Genomic DNA, 23,464 nt, shown 5'->3' with positions numbered 1-23,464 from the left:
GAAATGCATGTCATTTAAAGAGGCCTCCTATAGCAGTCAACATATGCAATTTTAACAGGTTTAAAATCCATTTTTTTTATGTTCTTCAAGTGCAACAGCTTTTATTGGTTCATTTTTTTGTCCATCAAGAGACCCAGGCTTAGCAAGTGAGTCAGTCCATCACATTATTATTAAACAAAGCCAAAAAAGCAAATCAGAAGAAGTACTTTGATTTTCATTGACTGTATGTTGCACGCTGAGCTCACTTTTCAGAGCTGTCTCAGCACAACTCTCATTTTCTGATCCTTTTCACCTCCTTTTTTTTATAGACACTTTTCTTTCTATAAATCCGTACAGCTATGGCAGCAATGCAAAGCAGAATGAATATCACAACGGCTATGACACCTGAGGAAGAGAAAAGATTAAAAAGTGAACAGTTCTGTGACACCAATAATAACAGCATACAACATGCTTCAGAATGTTTTCAGTCACATAACCCTGTGAACTAAAATGAAAAAGTAAACTTGTCCAAGACCATATAGTGAAATTCATGGCTCTAGCATGAGTTTAAATCAGGGTTTCTCATCTACTAATTTAACTATGTCACCTGAGTAATATTTGCCTTATAATAACTGGACGATTCCTTCAGAGAAGTTAATGGGTTCCAGACTCACCTGGGAACTGTTCTATGGTCTCTGTGGAGGGGATGAAGGACATGATGCTGGGTGGCCTTTCTGGACCTGGCAGCATAGCTGAATAACAGATGGGAAAACCTCCCCAAATGCATGGATTTGCCTCCCTGCCTGACCTCTTTCTGGACTCCTGGCCATTCAGGCTCATTCTGGCTGTGCCAGGGGATGGGGTCCTGCCCAGAGAACCTCACTAGAGGGGCTGTCCATCCAGCTCACCTGGTCAGAATACTGTCTCTTGCTACACAACAATTGGCCTAACTGTTTTTCAAGAGGCAGGAACTCATCCCCGAGGGAAGAGATCCATGGCTTGGGGCCACAAACATACTTGGTGCAAGAGACAAAGGGAACCAGCATCAAGACAAGGACCAAGTACCAGCAGAGATATCAAGGCAGTGCAGTGCAGGATGACAGGCAGCCCAGGTGGCGACAACCAAAAGCCCCTGTTTGGTAGGGCTTAGGTCAGGGCTGTGGACTTCAGCATCTCATGCAGCCTTTACAGTTTTAGAGCTGTTCCTCATATTGATTGTATACTTCAGGTGTGAGCACTTTTGCAATAGAAGGGTCTAGTTCTGGGTGACAAGTAAGCCATGTTATGGGTCATCAATAAGCATATGTCCTGATCTGAAGGGGATCATGCTTCATGTGTAGATTGCTCCTGGTTTTTTTTGGCAGTTAATACTATGTTCTCAGTACAGCATGTTAACAGGTGTTGATAACAGCATCGTGGATGCCTTCCAATTGCTTTCAAGAGGAGAAGTTCTGAAGTTTGGTGACCGAGGTGAACTACTACTCAAACTCCTTTCCCAGATGAGCTCTGGGTCTTGGGAGCTCCTCCATAATGCCTGAGTATTTAACTCCATTGCTTCATTCACCTTCCATTTCTATTCCCTCAGCAGCAGTGAGCTTTTGGTCCTTTACATAACAAATGGAAGATCCCAGCACTTGGCTCTGTATTGGAGACTATGCTCCTTAGTACCTGACCTCAATATGAGAGCAGGGCATCACTTCCAGGACCACGATGGGGCATATGATTTTTTTAAAAATTCAGTAGTGGCCTATTGCAGAGGAAGAGATAACTTCTCTCCTCTGGTGTGGGTCAGGGACCTTGAGAATACTCACAACTAGGAGACAGAAAACCCTCTTAAAATATCTTTTGATGGGTTTATCAACTACAAAGTTCCTTTTAATAAAACCAAAAAATACTGGCAAACAATCAGTCCATGAAGGGTCAACAATTAAAACCAAGACATAAAACACATCCCAAAATACATACATTGGAGTCCATAAGCAAGCAATAAATCTTATAAAAGTTCTAAACACCAAACAGCATAGTTGCAATTAACAGCTACAATTAGAAAAGAAGGAAGTGAAATTGAAGTCATCCTGAAGAGGCAGTTATAGAAGACCATTACCCCAGGTGATCTATATGTCACCCATTAACGCAAGTAGGTAGTATGACTCATCATTCTTATTGGGTGCAAAACATTCCAATGTAAGAGAAACCTCATGCAGCTGGTCCGTGGACCTTCACTTAACTGTTAGTGCCAAGTGGGAAGCACGGGGAAAACTAAGACAGGGAATTTTTTTGAGAACTGCTGCACCAAACTCTCACAAACTTCATAGCTTTGACTGAGCAAATAATGGCAATTCCTCCACACCTATGGTTTTTTCCAACTCCATGCATTTTCTTTCATTACCCAGCAGGCCATTTGGAAGAGGCTGTCCTGTGGGCACCTGATCTCCACAGACCTATCACATTTGATGTCTAGGACTGGTTCTATAATGGGTGGCTAACCCAAATATCTGGGTCACCATTTGAGGCCTTGCTGATGGAAACTGCTTTTACTTTGGCCTTCTTTGGAGTGTTCAGAATTGGGAAGCTGGTAGTTGGCTCAAAAGAGGGAGTGTTCAGTCAGGCCCTAGGCCTACAGGTCTTGTTTGTCCAGGGCTTTTCGGGTTTTGCCTGTTCACCAGAAAATCCAAAACAGATCAGAGGGGCTGAGGGACATGTTTGCACCTCTTGTATGGTTTTGGGCTGCTTTGACTTTTCTGGAAATTTCACTATCCTACCTTGGAGTTTTTCTGATCCATGCTTATGGTTTTCCAGTCACCAGACACCAATTCACTGGGGTTCTCAGGTCTGCCTTGGCCTTGCTAATGATCCCCCTGGAGGACTTTTGGGCCCACTTTTTTCAGACTGGGCATCTACCACTGACACCAACCTGGGGCTTCAGCCATTGCACATACATATCAACATTTGAAAGTCAACCATGTACAAAGCCTATATTCATCCATAGCAAAGCTTGGCTGCTATGTCTCACTCTAGTTTCAGTACCTGTTGGAAGTTGGTTTGGATTTGTATGCATAGTATCATCCACTGGGCAGGAATCCACACTGTGTCATTTAGCTGAGGACAGCACTTGGGATTAGAGAGCTCACTGCAGCTTATGTGGACTGGTTTATGGGAATGTGATGGAAGATACCAGTGCCTATGGTTTTTTGCTTTATTTATCAAGAAGGACCAAAAAATACAATTGGGTGAGAACAATCTTGGATCCACCACAGGCCTTGATTAAACTTGGCAGCTTGTGATTGACTTTCAAGCCAGGTTCCCTCACCACAGTTTCCCCTAGGTTCAACTGGCTTGAAAGGAATTCATGGCATAGGGCAGCCAGCCCAGAGAAAGTCGTCAGGAAGAAGATTACTTGCATGGTGGGAAAGGTGGTTGAGGCTCTGGGTGGCCATCAGTCACCTGGATGTTTCTTTCTGACATGATGCATCATTCCAATCAGATGGGGTACACTTTTGGAGTGGAATCAAGGTATCCGATGCATAGTATTCAGCATGGACTCTAGCTGTAGGGAAAAGTGGAGAAGCTAGGTGGGTGCCTCTTTGACAGTATTAGCATGGGGTCAGATCCATTTTGGGGTTGGAAGCAGTCTGTGCCCATTTTTCCCATCTTTGGGGGATCACCTTAGAGATTTTGGAATGAGGGCTTACATGAGATGTGCTTAGCTCAGGAACTGTCAAGGTACCCTCATTTTCATATGGCAGATATGAGAATTATGACATAGGAGGCTAGTGCACAGTTGCTTGCACATTACAAAAGAACTGGTTCCACCTGAACAGCACTGTAAACCGATGGACTGCAGCAACTTAATAGTAGAAGACTGAAATGCATCTTTTAAATTGACATGTAGAAGAAAGCACAGAAAGCTAGGGAAACATTTTATTTGCAGTGACCTCTCCCCTTACATTGTACAATGGTGCAAATGTTTCAGATTCTAAAAGTGGGTATAGGGCAAACTTTTCAATGAACATTCAAAACAAACCGAGGGATGCTGAAGGGATCACAGAGTCCTAGGAAGAACTGAATTTGTAGTAGGGATTCTATGTGTCTCCATGATATAGCAGAAACACTAATGACAAAATGATGGAACTATGACATCAAGTGAAAATGACACCAAGATGAAAGGTGTAGAAAGAGTAGGACAGGATTGACTATGTTGGAGTTTTCAGTATATAACATACAAAGCAGAGAGCCCAAAGAATAGAATATTTGAAACTAGTGATTTGTGTTCTGTTCATATTGTAATTTGCTTGCAAACTGCTACTGATACAATGGAAATCTTAATAAAAGTTCAGAATTTAGCAAATGTTTTAACTGAGATTGCAAAGAATTTGTAACACATTTGTAATACACATTCCTGCACTCCTGTTTGGGAACTGTTGTTCGTGTGTGTGTGTGTGTGTGTGTGAGAGAGAGTGAGAGAGAGAGAGAGAGAGAGAGAGAGAGAGAGAGAGAGAGAGAGAGAGAGAGAGAGCGCTTGTGTCAGGGTACAATGCACCATGACAGGCTACATTCCCACACTAATATTATAGATCATTTATCACCCAGTAGCATAGCTTTTGTCATAGGTGAGGAGGCAATTACATCAGCTCTAATGGATGAAGCATTTAATTTTTAAAGTGGTTAGTAAAGAATTATACCTGCTGCTAAAGTACTACAGTTTCCTTCCAGACTTCCTCCCAAAAGCAAAAACAACAACCTGATTTTACCAGCTCCTTGCAAAGTAAGGGTCATGGAAACTGGGCAGAACTAGAATGAAAATAGTTCGAAGGGCTGTTAAATAGTTGATTGTTTTGAAATTGAAATTTTCAATTGGTTGACAGATATTGTTGAGGAAGGATTTAAAACATAAACAAGGACATCACTTTAAGTTTTGTAAATGTTGCATATTTACATGATGCATGTGCTGCCCCTACATGTACTACCCGAAATACATGAATTCACCCTGTTGATATTAATCACTCATGCTTTTCAGCAAAACCAAGATAATATATTGTTCAGTAAATTAATGAAGCCCTCCAATTAAAGGTGCAATAATTAACAGAATTTCACATGTCTGACTTCTGATATTGATGGAAATTATATTCCCATTTACCAGATGCTTTAGTCAGCTAAAATAAACAGGAATTCAGAAAGGGATCACTTAATTCTTAAGGTAGTCTTGTGTTAAATAATTTCAGATAGTGCCAACGGTCAGTTATGGTCAGCTGCCCATTGTGATGAATACATAGAAATACGAACTATATTCCTTTCTAAAAGTAATAATTTAAGAATTAGGAGAATCCCTAAAATATCTGGGCATTATGAGCAGTGGAAATTTGTATTACTTGTGTATTATTAGTGATGCTTATAGCATATTCATAGAATCACTCTGGTTTGAAATTCAAGGCTCTTAAAACAATTTAGGATATGGAATCTATCACCTTTCTGCCCCGTATATGATGAGCTTGACAAAGCAAGAAATCAGAGAAAGCCAAAGCATAGCATTGTAATGGTGACTCCACAATTTGCACATTAACTGAGTGAATGAACATTCAAATTGTATTAAAGAAACAAAATATCCAGAGTTAGTGTCTTAGAGCAGTAATTAAAGGAGGCAATTAGAGTGGAGGTGATCCTTAATTTAATCCTAAGTGATACTACCCATGATCTGATGTGAAATAAAACTGATGTTGAACTGAGTAGGATCAGTGAGCATGGTGCAATCAATTTAAATGCTACTTAAGTAGAAAATTTCCCAAGAAGTCAACATAATTCTAGAGAGGAAACTTCTTAAATGTTAGGGGAATACTTAATAAGAAATTATCACCCCACCTTGTTTCAACTTTCTTTGGTGACTCTTAATTCAAAACCACTGGAAGAGAAGTGCAGAGAAAATATATATCATATATTTAACAAATGTAGAAGTCTAAGAGGAGAGAAGCATGGCCAATAAGCAGAATTTGATGAAGACTTAAAATCTACACACACACAGAGCTGCCCAAATTAAAAAAAAAAGCACTAATGCAGGCAAATGTAAATTGATTGTAAAGAAAGTGAATGAGAAATTCAAAGGCAATATTGTTAAAGATATTAAACAAAATATCTTAAACTATAAAAACATATATCAGAACTTGGAAGATACATGGGCTATCAGATTACAAAGATGTGGAAGAAGTACTGTAGAAAATAACCTCAATGAATTCAGTGTTGGCCTTTACATTGGTTTTCACTGCAAGGTGAAGTTGTAAAATAATTCAGTTTTAATGGCTCAAAACTGAATTAACTGAATAGCTAATTCGATTTAGGCTTCAATCCTATGAATACTTCTCTGGAAGTAAGCCCCACTGAATACAATGGGACTTGGTTCCAAGTAGGCCTGCTTAGGATTTCTCTCCAAGCCTAAATGCACATACACAGTCATACACACACATGACTGATGATCTTGGAATCAAGCTGATAGGTCAGTGCAAACCTCAATGATGCTTGACAGGGATGAAAAAGCAAATTCATTGTGGATACAATAAAAGAGCCACTACAATGTCTTCATAGAATTCAATTCCACAGCAATATTTTGGATGCTGGATTGGATTCTATGGAGCATCAGAAAAAGTCTGTTAGAAGTAGATTTTCCCATCTTCCCTCATCAGCTTTCAGAGAGCCATGACAGAGTGATGCAAATGGTTGGTGAATGCAAAGGGTCTCTTCCACATGATCTGCCAGTGGTATTATGAGGGCTCCACTTATGGAAGTGGTGAGAGGGTGCTGTGAGAACAGTAACCCAAGAAAAATCCACTTCCACCAGCATCTTCTATTTGTTTCACAAAATCCAACCCAGTCTTCAGCATTTTGGTCATAAAAAATAACACCATAGAGATGAAAATGTGGCAGAAATGGATAGTCAAAATGATCAATATTTGGAAAATACTTCTTACAAGACTAAAAGGTTATGGTCATTTTTCATGAACAATCTCATTGGGAAAATGATAATAAATTAATAAATTGGGGTGGACAAGGTAAGTTGCTAGAAAGAACATTTTTTCTTCCTCTATTTATACTGGATCTTGGGATCACTTTGAAGTTGTTAGGTGTGATAGCAGATTAAAAAAATATTTTCATAATACATAACCTTACAGATTTCATAATACATTACCATAGAGTTGCAAGAAGTAATGTGGTAGATCGCTGTGAAAAGTGAGATTGCTCTATCAACAACTACATATTATAGGGTAGTGGAATCTGCTACTGCACTTCTGAATACCCCAACTGTAGGGTGGAAGGCTGAGGTTCTCATGCACTTCACCAGGGTTTTTAGCATTTGATCACTGCTGGAAACAGGTTGCTGTACTAAACAGAGTTTTGAACTCATCTAGCAAGGCTCTCTCTTGTGATAACAATTTTATCCACGTTTTTACAGAGCGTTTATATAAGCAGCATTTAATTAAATATTCAATTATTAAAAGATATCTAATTAAATATTAAATGTTTCTCCAGTCAAATGAGAAACAAACTTTTCAGTTTTCAGTGCACTATTTCTGTTAACCTATTCTTTTCTTCAGTCTCAAGAACTTTTAATAGGGATCCCATCCTCCTGCGATATACAGCAGCTTTTCAATGTCTTGTTAAAAAAATTTTCCAGTGCAGAAAAAAGATTTTTGCAACAAGCCTGTCAACATTATTGTCAAAGCAATTTAAAACTAATGTTAATGTATCAAGTTCACCGTGAACTCCTGTCATTGGATATACTCACTTAAGGGATCTGAGTTCAATATGTTTGTCCCAAGTGGTATCTGTACCCATACAGAGCAAAAGTTGGCAAGCTGACTAAGATCTGAAGTAGTTGAAAGTGTTTGTTCCAAAAATGTTACACACAATATGACAGGTGTCATATTATATACCATCTAAGTCGTGATAATATTTTATTCTCTGAAAGAGAAGTTTGCTGAAAGTTATATAATTAATCAATAAGCCCCTTGCCTTGCATCATATGGAACAGGAGGCTTGATAGAATAATTCTTTTATCCCTGTTTTGAAGGCTTTTTCAGCTTTCTCATTACTATTTTATAAGAAAGTATTTGAGATGGACAGTGCAATTCCAATTTTCCATTTCTAAAGGGGTTAGGATGGTAACTAGAACTCAATGCTGGTAGATTTCATACACACTTAGATGGAAAGATTTTGGAAAGAACAAATACTTAGCAGCTCATTACTAATAGCGTTTTGTTTAGAACCTTTGCTCCATTTCAAGACACTATCAGAAGTCTCATCTGGGGTTGAAAGGACAATTCACCACATAGAGGAAGTTTTAGAGGAGGATCTCCTGTCTCAGGATGTCTACAGCTTCAGTTGTTTACCCTGTCCCTCCAAGCAGCTTTGCTTTAGCAATCCTTCCCCCCTCAACAGTTTTTAGCTGTAAATTGGTTCCGTGTAGAAAATGGTGGGGACTTGCAGATATTCCAGCAGCATATTACTGCACTGTCCAAACTGTTACACAAAGAAGACTGTGCTAACATGGGGGGGGGGGGAGGGGACATGGCTGCAGAAATGTGCACAGGATGGCTGATTCCATCTTTGCCTTGTACAGAGACATTGTTGAAATACTGCAGCATGGTTACTGAGCTATAATGGGAATGTCATGGGCTTCAGAACAATTGCTATGATCCTTGTAATTTGGCATGAGATCATTTACATACTTTTCTTGTCTCCACAGAGTGAGCATAGGATGCTGCCTAACAGCCCTGGGGTTGGGTTGTCAGGAGAGGCAAAGTGAGATGAAACCAAGCCCGGGGTGCACATGCATTCTGCGCCCCTGCTGTGGCGTCACCTGCCCCCACCCAAATGCCCCCAGAATGCCACACCACCTTGACAGCCCAGCTACGCCTCCACCACTGCTCTGCCTGGGGCATCACATGCCCCCCATCCCGTGGATGCTACGCCACTGGTTATCAGTCATGTAAAGTCAAGGAATGACCCACCAATTAAACACTCCACAGTTTTGATCAAATATTGCTCAGGTTACTTTAAGATAGTGATTAATGAAGATAATAAACCCTTAATGAAGTGCCTAATGAATGGAAGATACTACTATTTCAGCAGCAACAGAAGTTGTGTAGGTGTCAACAAGTTCCTATTTTAACACAACATGCTTTTAATTTTCTTCCAGTTCCAAAAACTGAGCCCACAGTGGGAATTTGTAGTTTTGTTGCCCTAAATGTCATTGTATGTTGTAATGGACTTGCCCCACCCTGAGGGGCTGGTGTGAAGCAGGCCTGCTTAAAGAGGCCTGTGTGACAGTAAAAGTAGGCAGCAGGCACTAATTTAAATAAAAGCAAGGTGATTGGTCGATGGAAGGCACTGTTGCCCCTGGCCAAGGTAAGGGGGTGCTAAAACGCTGCTAGATAAACAAAAAGACAGAAAAAGCCTGTCAGACAGTTCTTTGTGGAGAGTTCTGAAGAGAACAGCTCGTGTTCAGTTGAGAGCAGAGTCTATGGAGTGAAGTCTAATCGCTCTGTCTCTGGTGTAAAGGAATTCTGGTCCAGCTCAGATAGCTGGCAGGATTCTAGTGACTCTCCTTAAGCGAAGGAAGCTTGTGAGAGGAAGGAAGGCACTGGCTTTTTGGTGCAGAGCGAAGTGCCAGCCAGAGGCTTGTCAGTAGACACTGACCAGACCTAGGAGTCTGTCCTGCCCCTGTACAACACCAGTCTGGGAAAAGCCCATTCCAGAGGCAGTTTGGGAGTAGTGTGTGAGAGGGAGGCTTTGTATGCCAGAATCTCACAGGGCATAAACTGAGTGTGTGTGTATTCAGTGGGTTGTGGATCAGTGTCTGTCTGTGAGGAAAAGCAAAGTGTATAAAAGCCAAGTCGTTTCTGAAGAGACACCTGCGTGTGTCTGTGTATGTGTGTGAAACCTAAATAACAACTGAAGCTCTGTAACTTTTAAGTGAAAAGAACCTCTCTGAAACCATCAAATGTTAGTACCTCTCTGAGCCAGTTAAAGAAGCCTTTCTTTTGTTTTCAAAATAAATTTCAGTCATTGTGTTCAAGTTACCCTCGTGCCAGCCTGCGTTTGTGTGAGAGGTGGAAGAGTGCCTGTCTGAGAGACTAGAATCCCAGCCAATTTTGAGTTCCCTCCATTTTTGTACATGGGACTCTGAAGGACATTCCCCTCAGATCAAGAGTGAATGTGAGGTGGGATCCTCTATTATATTTGGCAGCCACAGGCCAGTTTTGGGACTCCTAGTTCCTTCTCTTTTGTGGTGGCAGCAGAGTAAAAAGAAGATCCCTGAACACAAGCTGGGATATTTTGGGTGGCAAAGGAAACCCCACTGGTCAGTTTAGAGGATTCTTTGATCATAGGCCACCCGTCCCGTTACAGTTGGTGGCTAGTGGTGGGTTAATATCTCTCTCCCTCACCTTGAATATAAGCGACCCCATTACATATGTCAATTACATGTGCCGTTTTTAGTGGCCTTATGAAGGAAACTTATTCACAAGTAAACTGGAGGTTATCAAGGATACATCTGGTTTCTGTTCTTTCTTCTTCTTAAAAGAAAATCAATGGAAATTAGATGGATGAGTTATACTGTAGAGAAAAAGTACTTTCTACTTTTGCAGTAGAAAAAGAATGCTTTTTCTCCACCCTTATTCCCAAGGGAAAATAATGACATCAGAAAAATCTGGGCCTCTTGGAGTAACTCTTTAAAATAATCACTGAAGTGTACAGACTTATACTGCCTTGTATGCTAGTCACAGAAACAACAATCCTCTTGTGAACTCTGAGTCCCCAAACACATACTATTCAGGTATACTTGACTTCTCATCATTTTTTCTGAATTGACTTAAAATAATATGGTTCCTAAAAGTGGGAAATAAATGGAATCTGACCAGGCTTCCCAATCTTGTTCATGGATCTCAGATTCATGACTATACTTCTAGTTTATCACATCGTAGTATTCATCAGTGTTGATAAAACACTGAAGCATAAGTATTTGTATTTAAATAATCTGTCAGAACTTTGGCTGCTTCAGATACTATGTAGAAATAATAATAAAAAATATTTGTATATCTTCTTTCCATGCTTTTGACACTGTATCCCTTTATGCACGTACCACCTACTGCATGTACCACCTATGCCTTTCTGTTTATCCAGGCTAATCTGCCATTCCCCCTTTCCTTCTTTTTTACCTGGACTGAGCACTCTGGTGCCATAGGACTGAGCCAAGAAAGCCCCATATCTGGGGTGGGGTAAACACAGTAATCCCCTGAAAAATCTGAACCCCAATTCCACCCACATGATTGGAAGAAGCAGGAAAGGTGTGAGATGTCCTGCACTACCATTCCATTACTAAACATGTCATTCCAACTGAAAGCAAATTTCAACTGTTTCTTAGAAAGTTCATTACACATGGAACACTTACCTCGGGGCTCTGAGCTGCACAGTGGGGCTGTAGTGTTGTCTCCTCGCATTTCTCTGTTTACACATGAGGAGCCATTCTTTTCTCTGATACCCCATAGCTGCTTGCTGAAGTCTCAACGGACCTCTGCTTTTCCTGGTTCTCTTACCTCTGGCCATTAACTCCTTAAAAGTACAGATTTCATCACACCCATAGTTGCAAGATAAAGGCCTTTGTTAAAGTCCCTTAAATTGCAGTCATATCAATATACCTGTGATTGTAGTTATGTTGTATTCTAACCCATCCCAAAATGACACCACATAAATGGAAGAGGCAAAGGAATTTGCTGCTGCTGAAAAAGGGGGTCTTGTGCTAGATTCCCTTCCCCTTCTCTCTCTCTCTCTCTCTCTCTTTTTCCTCCTGCCACTGCTGCTGCCACAGGAGAAAACAGAGGCTTGTTTTAAAATAGTTGCTTGTTTAAAAAATGTTTTAAGGAGTCTCCGTGATCATCAGGGAGGGTGGAACTACAGTGTGGGAGGAGTAGTGGAGTTAAAAAGAGACCCTGCACATACTGTTCCTTGCAAAAGCCAACACTTTGTTACTATTATATTGAAATGTTTATATCTTTATATTAGTATTTAGAGAAGCAGGAAGGAAACAACAACATGGAAGTGGGTAAGGAGAAAGGCATGGACAGCAATGTGAAGGAGTGGGAAGGGCAGGCTGGCTTGCTGTGGGTGAAAAGAACATGTCCAGTGTGAAAAGAACATGTTCGCTGTGGGCAAAGGGAACATCTCCCTCCCCCACTCTCTCTCCTGCTGCTACTGCTGCCACTGCTGCTTCCACAGGAGAAAACAGAGGCTTGTTTTAAAATAGAGGGTTTTTTGAATAAAGTTTTAGGAAGCCCTGCTGATCATCGGGGAGGACGGCGGTAGAGTGGGAGAGGTGTGGGGAAGCCAAATAGAGCACCTGCTTGTACTGTTCCTTGCAAAAACCAACTCTTGACATAGTGATATCACAATATTAGCATTTTGAGAAGCAAGAAGAAGCTGACAACATGGAAAGGAATTGACAGCAATATGAGGGAGTCAAGGGTAGAGTTAGGTAGACATTTACTCTCATTGTGAAGCAGACACGTGCATCAGCAAGAGGGGAAAAATTAAGGGCACTTTGACTTTTTTGATGGATTTGCAAATCAAATAATTACACTGAAAATGTCTGAAGTAGAAACAGAAAACAAAAGATTTGCAGAAGACAAGTTGGGAAGATTTATTGTGTTTTATCATGCAGTACAATGCAGGGAAGCCAACCTGCTGTTGTCCCTTGACAACATTCCGGTGATGTGTAGTCGGTAAGAGTGGTAGACTCTTATCCCACTCCTAACACATGAAACCTGCTAGATGGCCTGGGCCAGTCACAGTTCTTTGGAACTCTCTCAGCCTCACCTACCTCACAAGGTGTCTGTTGTGGTGAGAGGAAGGGGAATGAGTTTGTATGCTGCTCTAAGACTCCTTACAGGAGAGAAAGGTGAAATATAAATCCAAACTCCTTCTCCTTCTTTTTCTTCTTCCACACAATGAAGACCACAAGTGTGTAAATGACTTGTATTTAACAGAAAGTTATTCCCAGTATGGAAAAATAATTCAGTGCTTTACTTTCCATCCCTTCTGCCAGCGTAGTACCTTGTAAAAAGCCTTCGGGGATAGGGCGGTATATAAAACCAAATAATATAAATAATATAAATAAATAAATAAATAAATAGATAGATAGATAGATAAATAGATAGATAAATAAATAAATAAATAAATAAATAAATAAATAAATAAATGAATGTCTTTATTAAAAAAATATCGGGGTATTCAGTCAACCTAAATATCCCCCGGTTCAAAAAAGTTGAACACGATTCACCTTTCCCAGCTGGAACTTGTCCCCACTCCACCACCCCACAGCCATTTCCCAGGTTCACATGGTCTTGGGAAATAGTGATGGACTTAAGAAACAGTGTCTCCAGGAATACACTTTTCCAGATGAGAAAAAATGACTGGAAAAAGACAAACACTTGGAAAATCTGTGATCATCTCACTGGATCCAGTCCAATACTTTGAAGAACACAAAATCTTCCTGGGATTACTAATACATCCTTACTTCCTTGTATAGTATACAACAGTCCTGGATCTTTCTCAGATATGCTCCATGTTATAACAAAGTTTTAGGGTCAATGAGCCAAAAAAAATTCTTCAAGACACTCTACATTCTTTAAAAAATCTGTTTTTCAAATCTTCTTGCAATTGAAAATTGCTTAAACATTTTAGCAGTTTCATTTTCATTTTTTGCAAAAAGAAGGCAGGATTTTTTTTAAAAAAAATTGGCACACCTTCCTCAAAATCTAAGTTATTATTGGCTTGGGGTTTTTTTGGTGGGTATAGTCAGAGATTCCCTCAAATAGTTAGCTGAAGAAGGAAGTAAAAAATAAAATCCTCAGCAATTCTCGGTTTTACTTTTTAACCCCATGCAATGTCTTCTGTTTTAACTCTGAGGTTAAAACAAATTGTGTCAATATAAATATTTTACCCAGACCAATTAATTTGTGGAATAAGAATAATTTCTTGATCCTGTTCCTGCCATTGTTTTCCCTATATGCTGTGCTCTGGCAATATTTTTTCTAACTGTTAGTTACTGCTTTTAGATTAGTCACATAGACTATCTGGTGCTCCAGGGGATCACATCTTGAAATGTGTTCTGAAGTGATGTCAATCTGATTTGAGAACTTTGCTTTAAACACAGAGCATTAGGAAGTTTCTTGGAAGAATTCAGACTTGTCAATTGTGCAAGGTTGTTGTGAGGATGTATTTAAAACACCTTTTATGCTTTGCTACACAAACAATAAACAACAATACAATTCAGTGATAAAATACATGTTTCCTAAAAACACTGAAGGGCATTCAGTGTAAGAAAGATGGCTTCTGAGTTTTTATAACATGCTGACCCAGTCTTTTCTGAAAATTTGTGGCAACACTATCATGCCTGAATATATATTAGGTATGGGTCTGGCAGGTATGGCCAGTAATCCTCTACAGGACATAAGTTTTCAAATGTGTGAATCAACTTAAGTGTTACTGAAAATTTGTGGCCAAGTGTACTACATATAAAAAGGCAAAAAGATAAGACAAAAATACAGGTGGCAATGATTATTGAAATAATTGCATTTGTTCGTAAAGCATAGTTATGTATACTGGTGCTTATACACCCATTCACTTTGATTCAGGATTAAAATCAATTTTAAAATGGTTCCAGCAGGGCTGTTATAATCCCAATTACCTCCAATAATTGCAGAGTCATTCGTTAGTGCATTAGCTAAAGGTCTCCCCTCATCTATTGGTCCTGAATGATCTGTAACAGAAACAAAAAAGGAAAATGACTGAGACAAGCAGACACAAGAGTTCCCCTAAAATTCACATATTGTATGTAATTACAGTATAAGATTTGTTATAGGGCACTATAGGGCACGGGCGGAATATGGCGGCCTGGGAACGGCAAAAACGCCGTCCCCAGGCCGCCATTCGCACAGGGGGCGCAGCTGCAGCCGCGCCGCCCGACCGGCGCCAAGCTGGCGTTTCCAGAGTGTGCTTGGAAGCGCACTTTTCTGGAAACGCCGGCTGGGAGCCGCTGCCGTGCGAACGGCAGCAGCTTCCAGGTGCTTCCCCCCCCCACTCCCTCCCTTCACTTACCTTGTCCCTGGCCCTCTGGCGCATCGCTGAGGCCTGGGGACACGCCCCCCTGCCCTGCGACACTCTCGGCGATGTGCCGGAGGGCCGCGGGACTGGTGAGTCGCTGTGACGACGGCGCAGCTCTGCGCTGTCATCCCAGCCGGTTCCCGGACCGTCCATGCGGACAGTCCCAGCGTCGTTGGGTCAGCATGGCTTACACCGATCCGACCGCTTCCGCCTCTGTGCGGAAGCGGCCTCACATTGTGAGCCTTTAGTGCATTCTGTCACAGAGAGTAGAACAAACGACAGCCATGTGGTTGTTACCTGCAAATGAATGGGTTGTTTCACTTGATGTTGAGTCAAGGCTTGTTAAAGTGCCACATTTGGATTCAGTGAAATGTCCCTTTATAGTAACTGGAGCCGAGCTGGAATCATACAGTGCAGACTTCAAAGGAGCAATATGGTTGAATTGCACTGAAGAAAGACATCCAATAAATCCCTGGGAGCTAGCCTTCAGAGTATCTGTGTCTACATCGCTATTCTCCACTAATCAAAAGAAGCAGAACACAATTAATCATACAGCAAATGTACAAAACAAAGAGACAGAAGAATAATTGAATAATTAACCTGTATTCCTCAGAGACTATGAACTATGGCAATGTGCAAATTTACTATATTCCATTTTTATCTGCCTTTAGTGAAAATTCAGTCAAACTATTCTATATTTTTTCTTTTAAAATATTATGAATGATAGCTTTTAGCCTACTGAGGGATGTAGCTTTTCTAGCTACAGCAAGTTTCAAAGCAAAAATATAAGCCAGGGATGTTTAATCTGGAGAAGCGTAGGTTAAAGGGGAACATGATAGCTATGTTTAAATATTTTAAGGGATGCCATGTCAAAGAGGGAGCAAGCTTGTTTTCTGCTGCCTTAGAGACTAGGACATGGAGTAATGGATTCAAGGTTCAGGAAAAGAGATTCCACCTAAACATTAGGAAGAACTTCCTGACCGTCAGGGCTGTTCAACAGTGGAATTCATTGCTGTGGAGAGTTGTGGAGTCTCCTTCTTTGGAAGTTTTTATACAGAGGCTGGACATATGTCATGGGTGCTTTGATTCTGTGTTCTGCATTGCAGGATGTTGGACTTGATGTTGGATGTTGGACTTTGTGAGCTCCCAAAAGCACCTGGTGGGCCACTACGAGTAGCAGAGAGCTGGACTAGATGGACTTTGGTCTGATCCAGCTTGCTTGTTCTTATGTTCTTATGATGGCCGTTGGGGTCTCTTCCAACTATGATTGTATGATAAAACTCAACTCAGGTAGTTCAAATTACTACATATCCTATTTGTCATAATGATCAGTTTTTCATGGGAAATAATTCTAATCATACATCTATATAAAGGCTATCAATATTATCTCCATCAATCACAAATCTCTTCTGATTTCACACTGAAAAAATGATTTTGCTTGCATAGACTGCTAGTTCTATTCTTTTTTTGTCAATCAAATGTACACTGTTCCCATGAAACCATTTAACAAGAGGGGCATTTTTCTCATTTTGAACTATGGGAAAATTGTACCTAAAGTTATTGTAGCTTGTGAAGTATGAAGCATGTATGAGGCACTGTACAAAAGATAAGCCTGCAGGAGGCACATTTTCTTGTAAGATAATAAAAAGCATAATTTCATAAAGTCAAATCAATTTCTTATCATATTATTATTATTTCAGGTATAGCAAATATTCTAGAATATTTTTGAGCCAATGCCTTCCTGGTAATGATAATCCTAGCTATTATTTTAGTAAACAGCTGTATGCTAATTTATTCATATCTACAGGATAATGACACTCAGAGTTCTATTCTAACTTGTCTAGTGAGGATTATGCTAGGTTATGGCTAAATGTGAGACGCATTTTTTTTTTATCAGTAAGTCTTTGCATGATTCCAAACTAACACATGCATTATGCTGAAAGCTGGATAGACAGTTTTAGTTCTACATAATTACATGCTCTTTGGAATACCAATCAGTAAAAAGAAAATGGAATGATATTAAAAAATAAATACTACAGGTACTTTCTCAGTAATATACTAATTTTGTTTAGATGCAATTTTTATAGAGTCGTTAGTAGACGTTGTAACTTTACGAAAAGATACAGCAAAGAATAGGTACAATTTCTGTCATTACAAATAGTTTTTGTTTTGTTTTTCAAATTTTGAGATGATTGTGCCTAAATGATTTCACTAATGCGTGTATCCCACTGTCAGAATATTTAATACACCAATAGCTTTCACAGGGTTCAGAATTCAAGTATTTGACAGACTTCAGCAAATTTCTGGCATTACAGCTGTCATAGGTGACACCTGTGTGCCATATGTTTACTATGCAAAGGGACTGTTCAGTTGTGGAACATGTAACTATTGATGGTTCTTTTTTATAGGTGCTGGCAACCATCACACTAACCCAAAGATCTCTGGTCTATTATAATGCTCATGCCAATCTTGTTTTTCAGTTTAAAAAAAGCATTTAATGCTATGAAATGGTGTGTGGGACACAACACATTAGTTACATACTAAGGATTACAAGTAGTGTTCTTGTAAATGTCTCAGTGCTACAATAAAACATTCTTCTTCTACTTAGGATGAATACTGTCAGAAGAAATCTTCATTTTCATCATGGGACTTGAAAAGTACATAAATAAAAGGACTTCTAACAGTCAAACTAATGGGATATGGAAAATCCAGGATTGGATCTCCCATTGTCTTTAATTTCATTTAATAATAATTATGGGGTAGCTGAAGATGATCAAATATAAATTGTTAACACTGTCCTTAGCATTTATCTGAAGCTGCTATTATCTAATACATGTGTATAATACTTATTCATTTTACCTCTGTGGAACAAAGACCAGTTTGGAAGGTGGATATTCAGATTGCAGAAATGGCAAGGAGGAAAAAACTTTCCTTCCTCAGCTCTGTTGCCCTAAGTCATGGAGTTTTTTTTAAAAATGCAGACCCTGCATGTGTGGTCTGCACAGATGGTAAAGGAGCACTGCACTGCATCTGCTAGTTGCTGAATGATCCCGCAGAAGCTGGTAGTTGGAAACAGGGGAGAAGGGGAATTAGGGAGCCTGTATCCCAGAGGAACTGCAACTGCCAATTCCATCCCAGGGGAAGGGAACTCTGCCGTAGAAGAGATGAGAACAATCTGTACAAATACTAGCAGGGGTTCTAAAAAACGGAACCCAAATCTGCCTTAATTTTTTGCTTGCATGAGTAAAGCTTATGCATGTGTTATAGTTCTTGGATTTCTGAAAACTATTATGTATAGCTCAGATGAATGACTTCTGCAGTCGCAAAACTGTTTTTATATTGATCTATTTTGTTTGCATGCTGTTTCCAGTTTTGCTGAAATTATGTACTAATAACACTAACAAGTTCAAACTCATTCAATAATAATACTGAATTAATATACTGAGACTTAGGTTCTCTGTCACCTGATCCATTATAAAAATGAACAATACATGCATTGCTTTTATTTTTGTTTCAGTAGAGTGATCAGCAGAGTTGAACCTTTGAAAAACATTGAGGTTAGACTTAAAAGAATATGACCCTGCTCATGATTGCACTATTTGTTTTCTAATATTTTGTGTTTCACAAAGGGCAAAACAATTTATGTATCATATATTAAAAGTGAAAATTTGGCAATGAATTTTTTTAAAACGTTAATGATATAACTTCAACTTTCAGTAAATATCAGAATTTAAGATTTGCAAATTCTTTAGCCATCAAATGCATTTATTCAATGCATTACTTCCATTCAAATTCAACACAATTATCTGTAAATCCATCAGGCATACAATACCATAGAGCTTCTTCCACTGAAAGAGCAGTAGGGTATGCTAATTATCTAAGTGGAACAAACATTTTACACAGAGATTAAAGCAATGTTATTTATTAATGCTCAGTATCTGTGTGCAAACAATCCCATTCAAATATGCTACCTTACATAATCACCTGTGAGTTATATATTTCCAGTAGATAAATATATCTTTTATATATATATATATCTACCATAGAATGAAGTAAGAGTAAGACGGAAAAACTGCTGGAAGGGGACTCATTTTGTCAAGTGCAGAATGATTTTTCAATGTGCCAGAGTTTGTATGAATGTGTGTGAGTGTGTGTATGTGTGGGGACATCTGTCATAGCACTACAAAACATTAAATATTATGTGAAATTTAGATGACTAGAATAAATGTATTGTTTGATTTTATCCATTCTTGTTTAAAAAGCTCAGAGTGTTTTACATAGGGTAGTTATTGTGTCCACATTTAAAACTTCTCTATCTCTGTAAGTCAATGTCAGTGATAGTAATGAATTTAACTGTGCATGTGTAAGTGCCATCAAGTCACTTTGGACCTATAATGACTCTATGAATCCATAATCTCTAAAACATCCTATCATTAATAGCCTTTCTCAAATCTATATCTTGGTTCAATCTAGCATATTCCATTCCATGGAAATTAATATTATTTCCATCAAATAGTCTGTTAAGATTATATGTTTAGTGTAGCATTAACAATGTAATCTATTCTATTATCATAATTTTATTTGTTTTTTTCAAAAATTACTTTCCCCTACCCAGCTGTAGCTCCCACCTTGCATCTTGTGTGAGTAGTGCAGTTCTCCTCCATACAAAAATTTAGAATTTTTACTAACGTTAAAGTGGTCGTATCTTTAAACATTAAAGCTATTAACATTAACATTAAAGCTGCTCCACAGTTTATAAACTTAGTAGAAACTAATTTGTACTTATGGTCTAGCATGTACATTTTGAAGATAAATCCATCTTTTTCCAATATATATGTACTAGGAAAAGCCATGATATATTCTGATTGTTCTTATTGCAAGAGAACATCATGCTAATGTGATGTGATTGTGATTTTCTGGGACTTGCAGAATCAAATCTTTGATCACCATTAATAGATTAAGTCATTTGAACATAGACCTTCTGTGATGACATTCTCAGTTATGCATTGTTTTTTTTTCAAAGGAGCATTTGCAGTTTAGGCAACTGATTAATGACTAATTCATTGTCTTCACCTATGATTTGAGTGTGATTTAGCCTTTTCTTTGTTAGACTGTATTGAAAATGCCATGTTTCATTATGTGTGATTGCAAAATGGAAAAGATAAGTATGAAATTATTTTTAATGGAATCCACTTGCTCATCTTCCTAGAAGCACTTACCAGTGATTATCAATGCACTTTGACAAAAATGAAGCTTACACCTTGATTGACATTCACTGCCTAATCACATGCTAAAAAGAAATGTTTTTCAACAAGATTAGAATGATTTTTTACATGGTGTGATGACATTTATGATTCAAATTTTGAGGGGGGAGTGCAGAAATGTACTTACGTAAGATCTTGCCAAGTACAAGGGATTTGATTGCATTGAACTGTATATCTGAAGACATTCTGAATCTCATCCTTTCGTTCTGGTTAACCTTCACAATTGTTCAACAAGACATAAAAATAGTATAATGGGAGACAGTTCAATGGGAATAAGTAGCATAAGGATAGAGTCAAAATGAGGCAAGGGAACAAGAAGAAAATACTTAATAGCATCATTTTACTTAAGAAAACAACATTCAAAAAATGAGACTGTTTTATAAACGTAGGTATACCCCTCTTTTTGAACACAGTTATTGTGTTCGATTTGATGTTTAAACAATAAATAGTTCTTATAATCTGTGCAGATAGTTCCTTCTTATTCATTTGCTAGTACAGTATAATTGTAAGCCTCATGAAGGTTTTATAAAAAATCTCATTTCTCAGAAAAAAACCTTCAAAATTAAATACTATGATACAATAGTCCCGTGTTATTACATACATTGCTTGCCTTCAAGTGCTGATACCATGTTCATGTTCAACCAGCTCATAGCTCCATATATTTTTCGATTGTGGCATTTGCATAATATGATCTATTCAATGCTACAGCATTTAGATATGGTTAATGCAAGCTAGTTTTCCAGTCCCTTCAGAAAACTGTGTATTAAGGTAGGCATCCAAGCATTTTATAGTATCTTTTTATTAATCTTAGTAGAAGTGCAAATTCCTCTCAAGTAAGTAGTAATTCATTTAAATTCATTTTAAAATGTATACAATTAACCTATATTTTCTTGTACAATAAATGCCAAAAATAATAAATGTCATAAAATGTGTGCACCTTCCATAATAGGTTTCAGTGCACATGTGAAACTTTTCAGAGATGTGGAGGTAGCTTTGCAGAATTATCTCTGGCTAAGGTAGTATACATATTCATTATTTCTGTCCCATTATGGTAACTTGTCTGACTAGTTTGGCAAGCTTTTAAGCAAAGCCGGGGGGGGGGGTGTTTGTGTGCTAGAACAAAAATTCGCTAAGATTTCATGTCCTAAACTGTGGCCCTTTCCGCATGGGCCAAATACACTGTCCCAGGGATGGCAAAAATGCCATCCCTGGGAGACCGTTCGCACAGGACGCATTACGGCTGGCTTTCCCCGGGCAGCATGAAAACGCACCGCCGGGAAGCCGCTGTTTTCCCCGTTCACTCCACTCACCGTCTTGTGCAGCATCCCTCTAGAGGGCTGCAGAGTCCCTGCAGCCCTCCAGAGGGATGCTGCACAAGACAGTGAGTGGAGCGAACGGAGAAAACAGTGGCTTCCCGGCGGTGTGGGCAGGTCTCTGCAGTCCTCCAGAGGGACGCTGCACAAGGCAGTGAGTGGAGAGGGACCACCGAGAGGCGGCTCCGCCTCCGGCTGCAGGAGATGTCAGGACTGTACGCATGCAAGCATGCGAACAGTCCCTGAGTCTCCACCGGCATACTTCATGCCAGTGGAGGTGTGTTTCCACACATGTGCGGAAAAGGCCTATGTGTCAAAACATGCTAAATGCCAAAAGGAAAAGTTAGTGAGTTTCAATTTACTTTCTGGGGCAGATAATTCTTCTCTACACCTGAATGAAGAATTGGGATGCCACTAAAAGTAACAATTAAATATATACATACATTTAATGCACAAATTTAGCCAGTTTAAAATTGTCTTCAGGTCATAATGTAAACTGATAACATTACAAAATTATATGTTGATATCGCATCTGCATATTTTTAATTCCTCAGTATAAATGACAAAGCATGTAGCTGCTCGTTTGGCACATATCCATTAATTGGTAAATTAAATTCAATATTTAAAAATCAGAATATCTTATTTTTTTGATGCTCAATTAATTTGGCCAAGAATTGCTAAGCCCGAGAAAAGAATAAGTAACAGGTATGCACAGCCATATGCATAATTTATAAAACATAACTTGTAACCTTTGGAAAGTACCAAGAAAAAGTATGGGAGCATCATATTGGTGCCAATAAAATGTTGCTTTCCCTAATTGGCCTCTTCATTACAATCCTGAAACGTTTTGCAGCATGTATGTACTTATACACAAGCAGAGATGCATGCATGTGCACACACCCATATACAGAAAATGTTAGTGAATTTGGGACTCAGAAAGAAGTGAAGATTTGCTTGTTGGTTGCCAATTGTGATTAGAACCAAGAGATATCTACCAATCAGTAATGCAGAGAATTATCCTCCATCCGAGAAAGATGTCTGCCTGTGGCATCCTTTGATGAGTCAGAGCTGGCACTCTGTGCATGTCCTCAAAGAATTGCATTGCTAAAATTCATGTAAAAATATAGAGGAAATCTCCTTTGAAAGTGAATAATTTTTCCACAATCAAAATATAATATTTTGAGCTATAGCAGTGAAATGTGTCTCCCATTTTATGTCAGGAAAAATATTCCCCTTGATTATAAAAGGAAATGCAACATTACACTGTTCTTCTTTAGTCACACACTGCCACAAATTATTCATATCCATATATACCTTCACCTCCAAAGTGATCCTTTCCCCGTCTTCAATTTTAAGTTCTTAAGAGAGGAAACTAACTCATGTTGCTGCATACCCCACCGTTCTGCTTAAACTATTACCTATTTAGTTTGGAGAGGAGACGTCTGAGGGGGGATATGATTGAAGTCTATAAAATTATGCATGGGGTAGAAAATGTTGACAGAGAGAAATTTTTCTCTCTTTCTCACAATACTAGAACCAGGGGGCATCCATTGAAAATGCTGGGGGGAAGAATTAGGACTAATAAAAGGAAATATTTTTTCATGCAATGTGTGATTGGTGTTTGGCATATGCTGCCACAGGAGGTGGTGATGGCCACTAACCTGGATAGCTTTAAAAGGGGCTTGGACAGATTTATGGAGGAGAAGTCGATTTATGGCTACCAATCTTGATCCTCTTTGATCTGAGATTGCAAATGCCTTA

General features: G+C 39.0%; 1 protein-coding gene across 1 annotated transcript in view; it reads right to left on the bottom strand.

The window, feature by feature from the left end:
* Positions 1 to 256: 256 nt before the first annotated feature.
* CNTNAP4 (contactin associated protein family member 4) overlaps positions 257 to 23,464 on the bottom strand; it is a 102,820-nt gene continuing 79,612 nt past the window's right edge. Inside the window, exons 12-15 of the mRNA XM_048503965.1 lie at positions 20,518 to 20,605; positions 15,424 to 15,645; positions 14,711 to 14,782; positions 257 to 384 (exon numbers count right to left, since the gene is read on the bottom strand). Of these exons, the coding sequence (XP_048359922.1) occupies positions 272 to 384; positions 14,711 to 14,782; positions 15,424 to 15,645; positions 20,518 to 20,605 (495 nt within the window). The 3' untranslated portion in view covers positions 257 to 271. The remainder of the gene's footprint in view (positions 385 to 14,710; positions 14,783 to 15,423; positions 15,646 to 20,517; positions 20,606 to 23,464) is intronic.

The sequence above is a fragment of the Sphaerodactylus townsendi genome, linkage group LG07 (genome assembly GCF_021028975.2).
Source record: "Sphaerodactylus townsendi isolate TG3544 linkage group LG07, MPM_Stown_v2.3, whole genome shotgun sequence".
In the NCBI taxonomy this organism is placed as follows: domain Eukaryota; kingdom Metazoa; phylum Chordata; class Lepidosauria; order Squamata; family Sphaerodactylidae; genus Sphaerodactylus; species Sphaerodactylus townsendi.
Note: the sequence above shows the minus strand (reverse complement) of the source record. Positions and strands in the feature narration are given on the sequence as shown.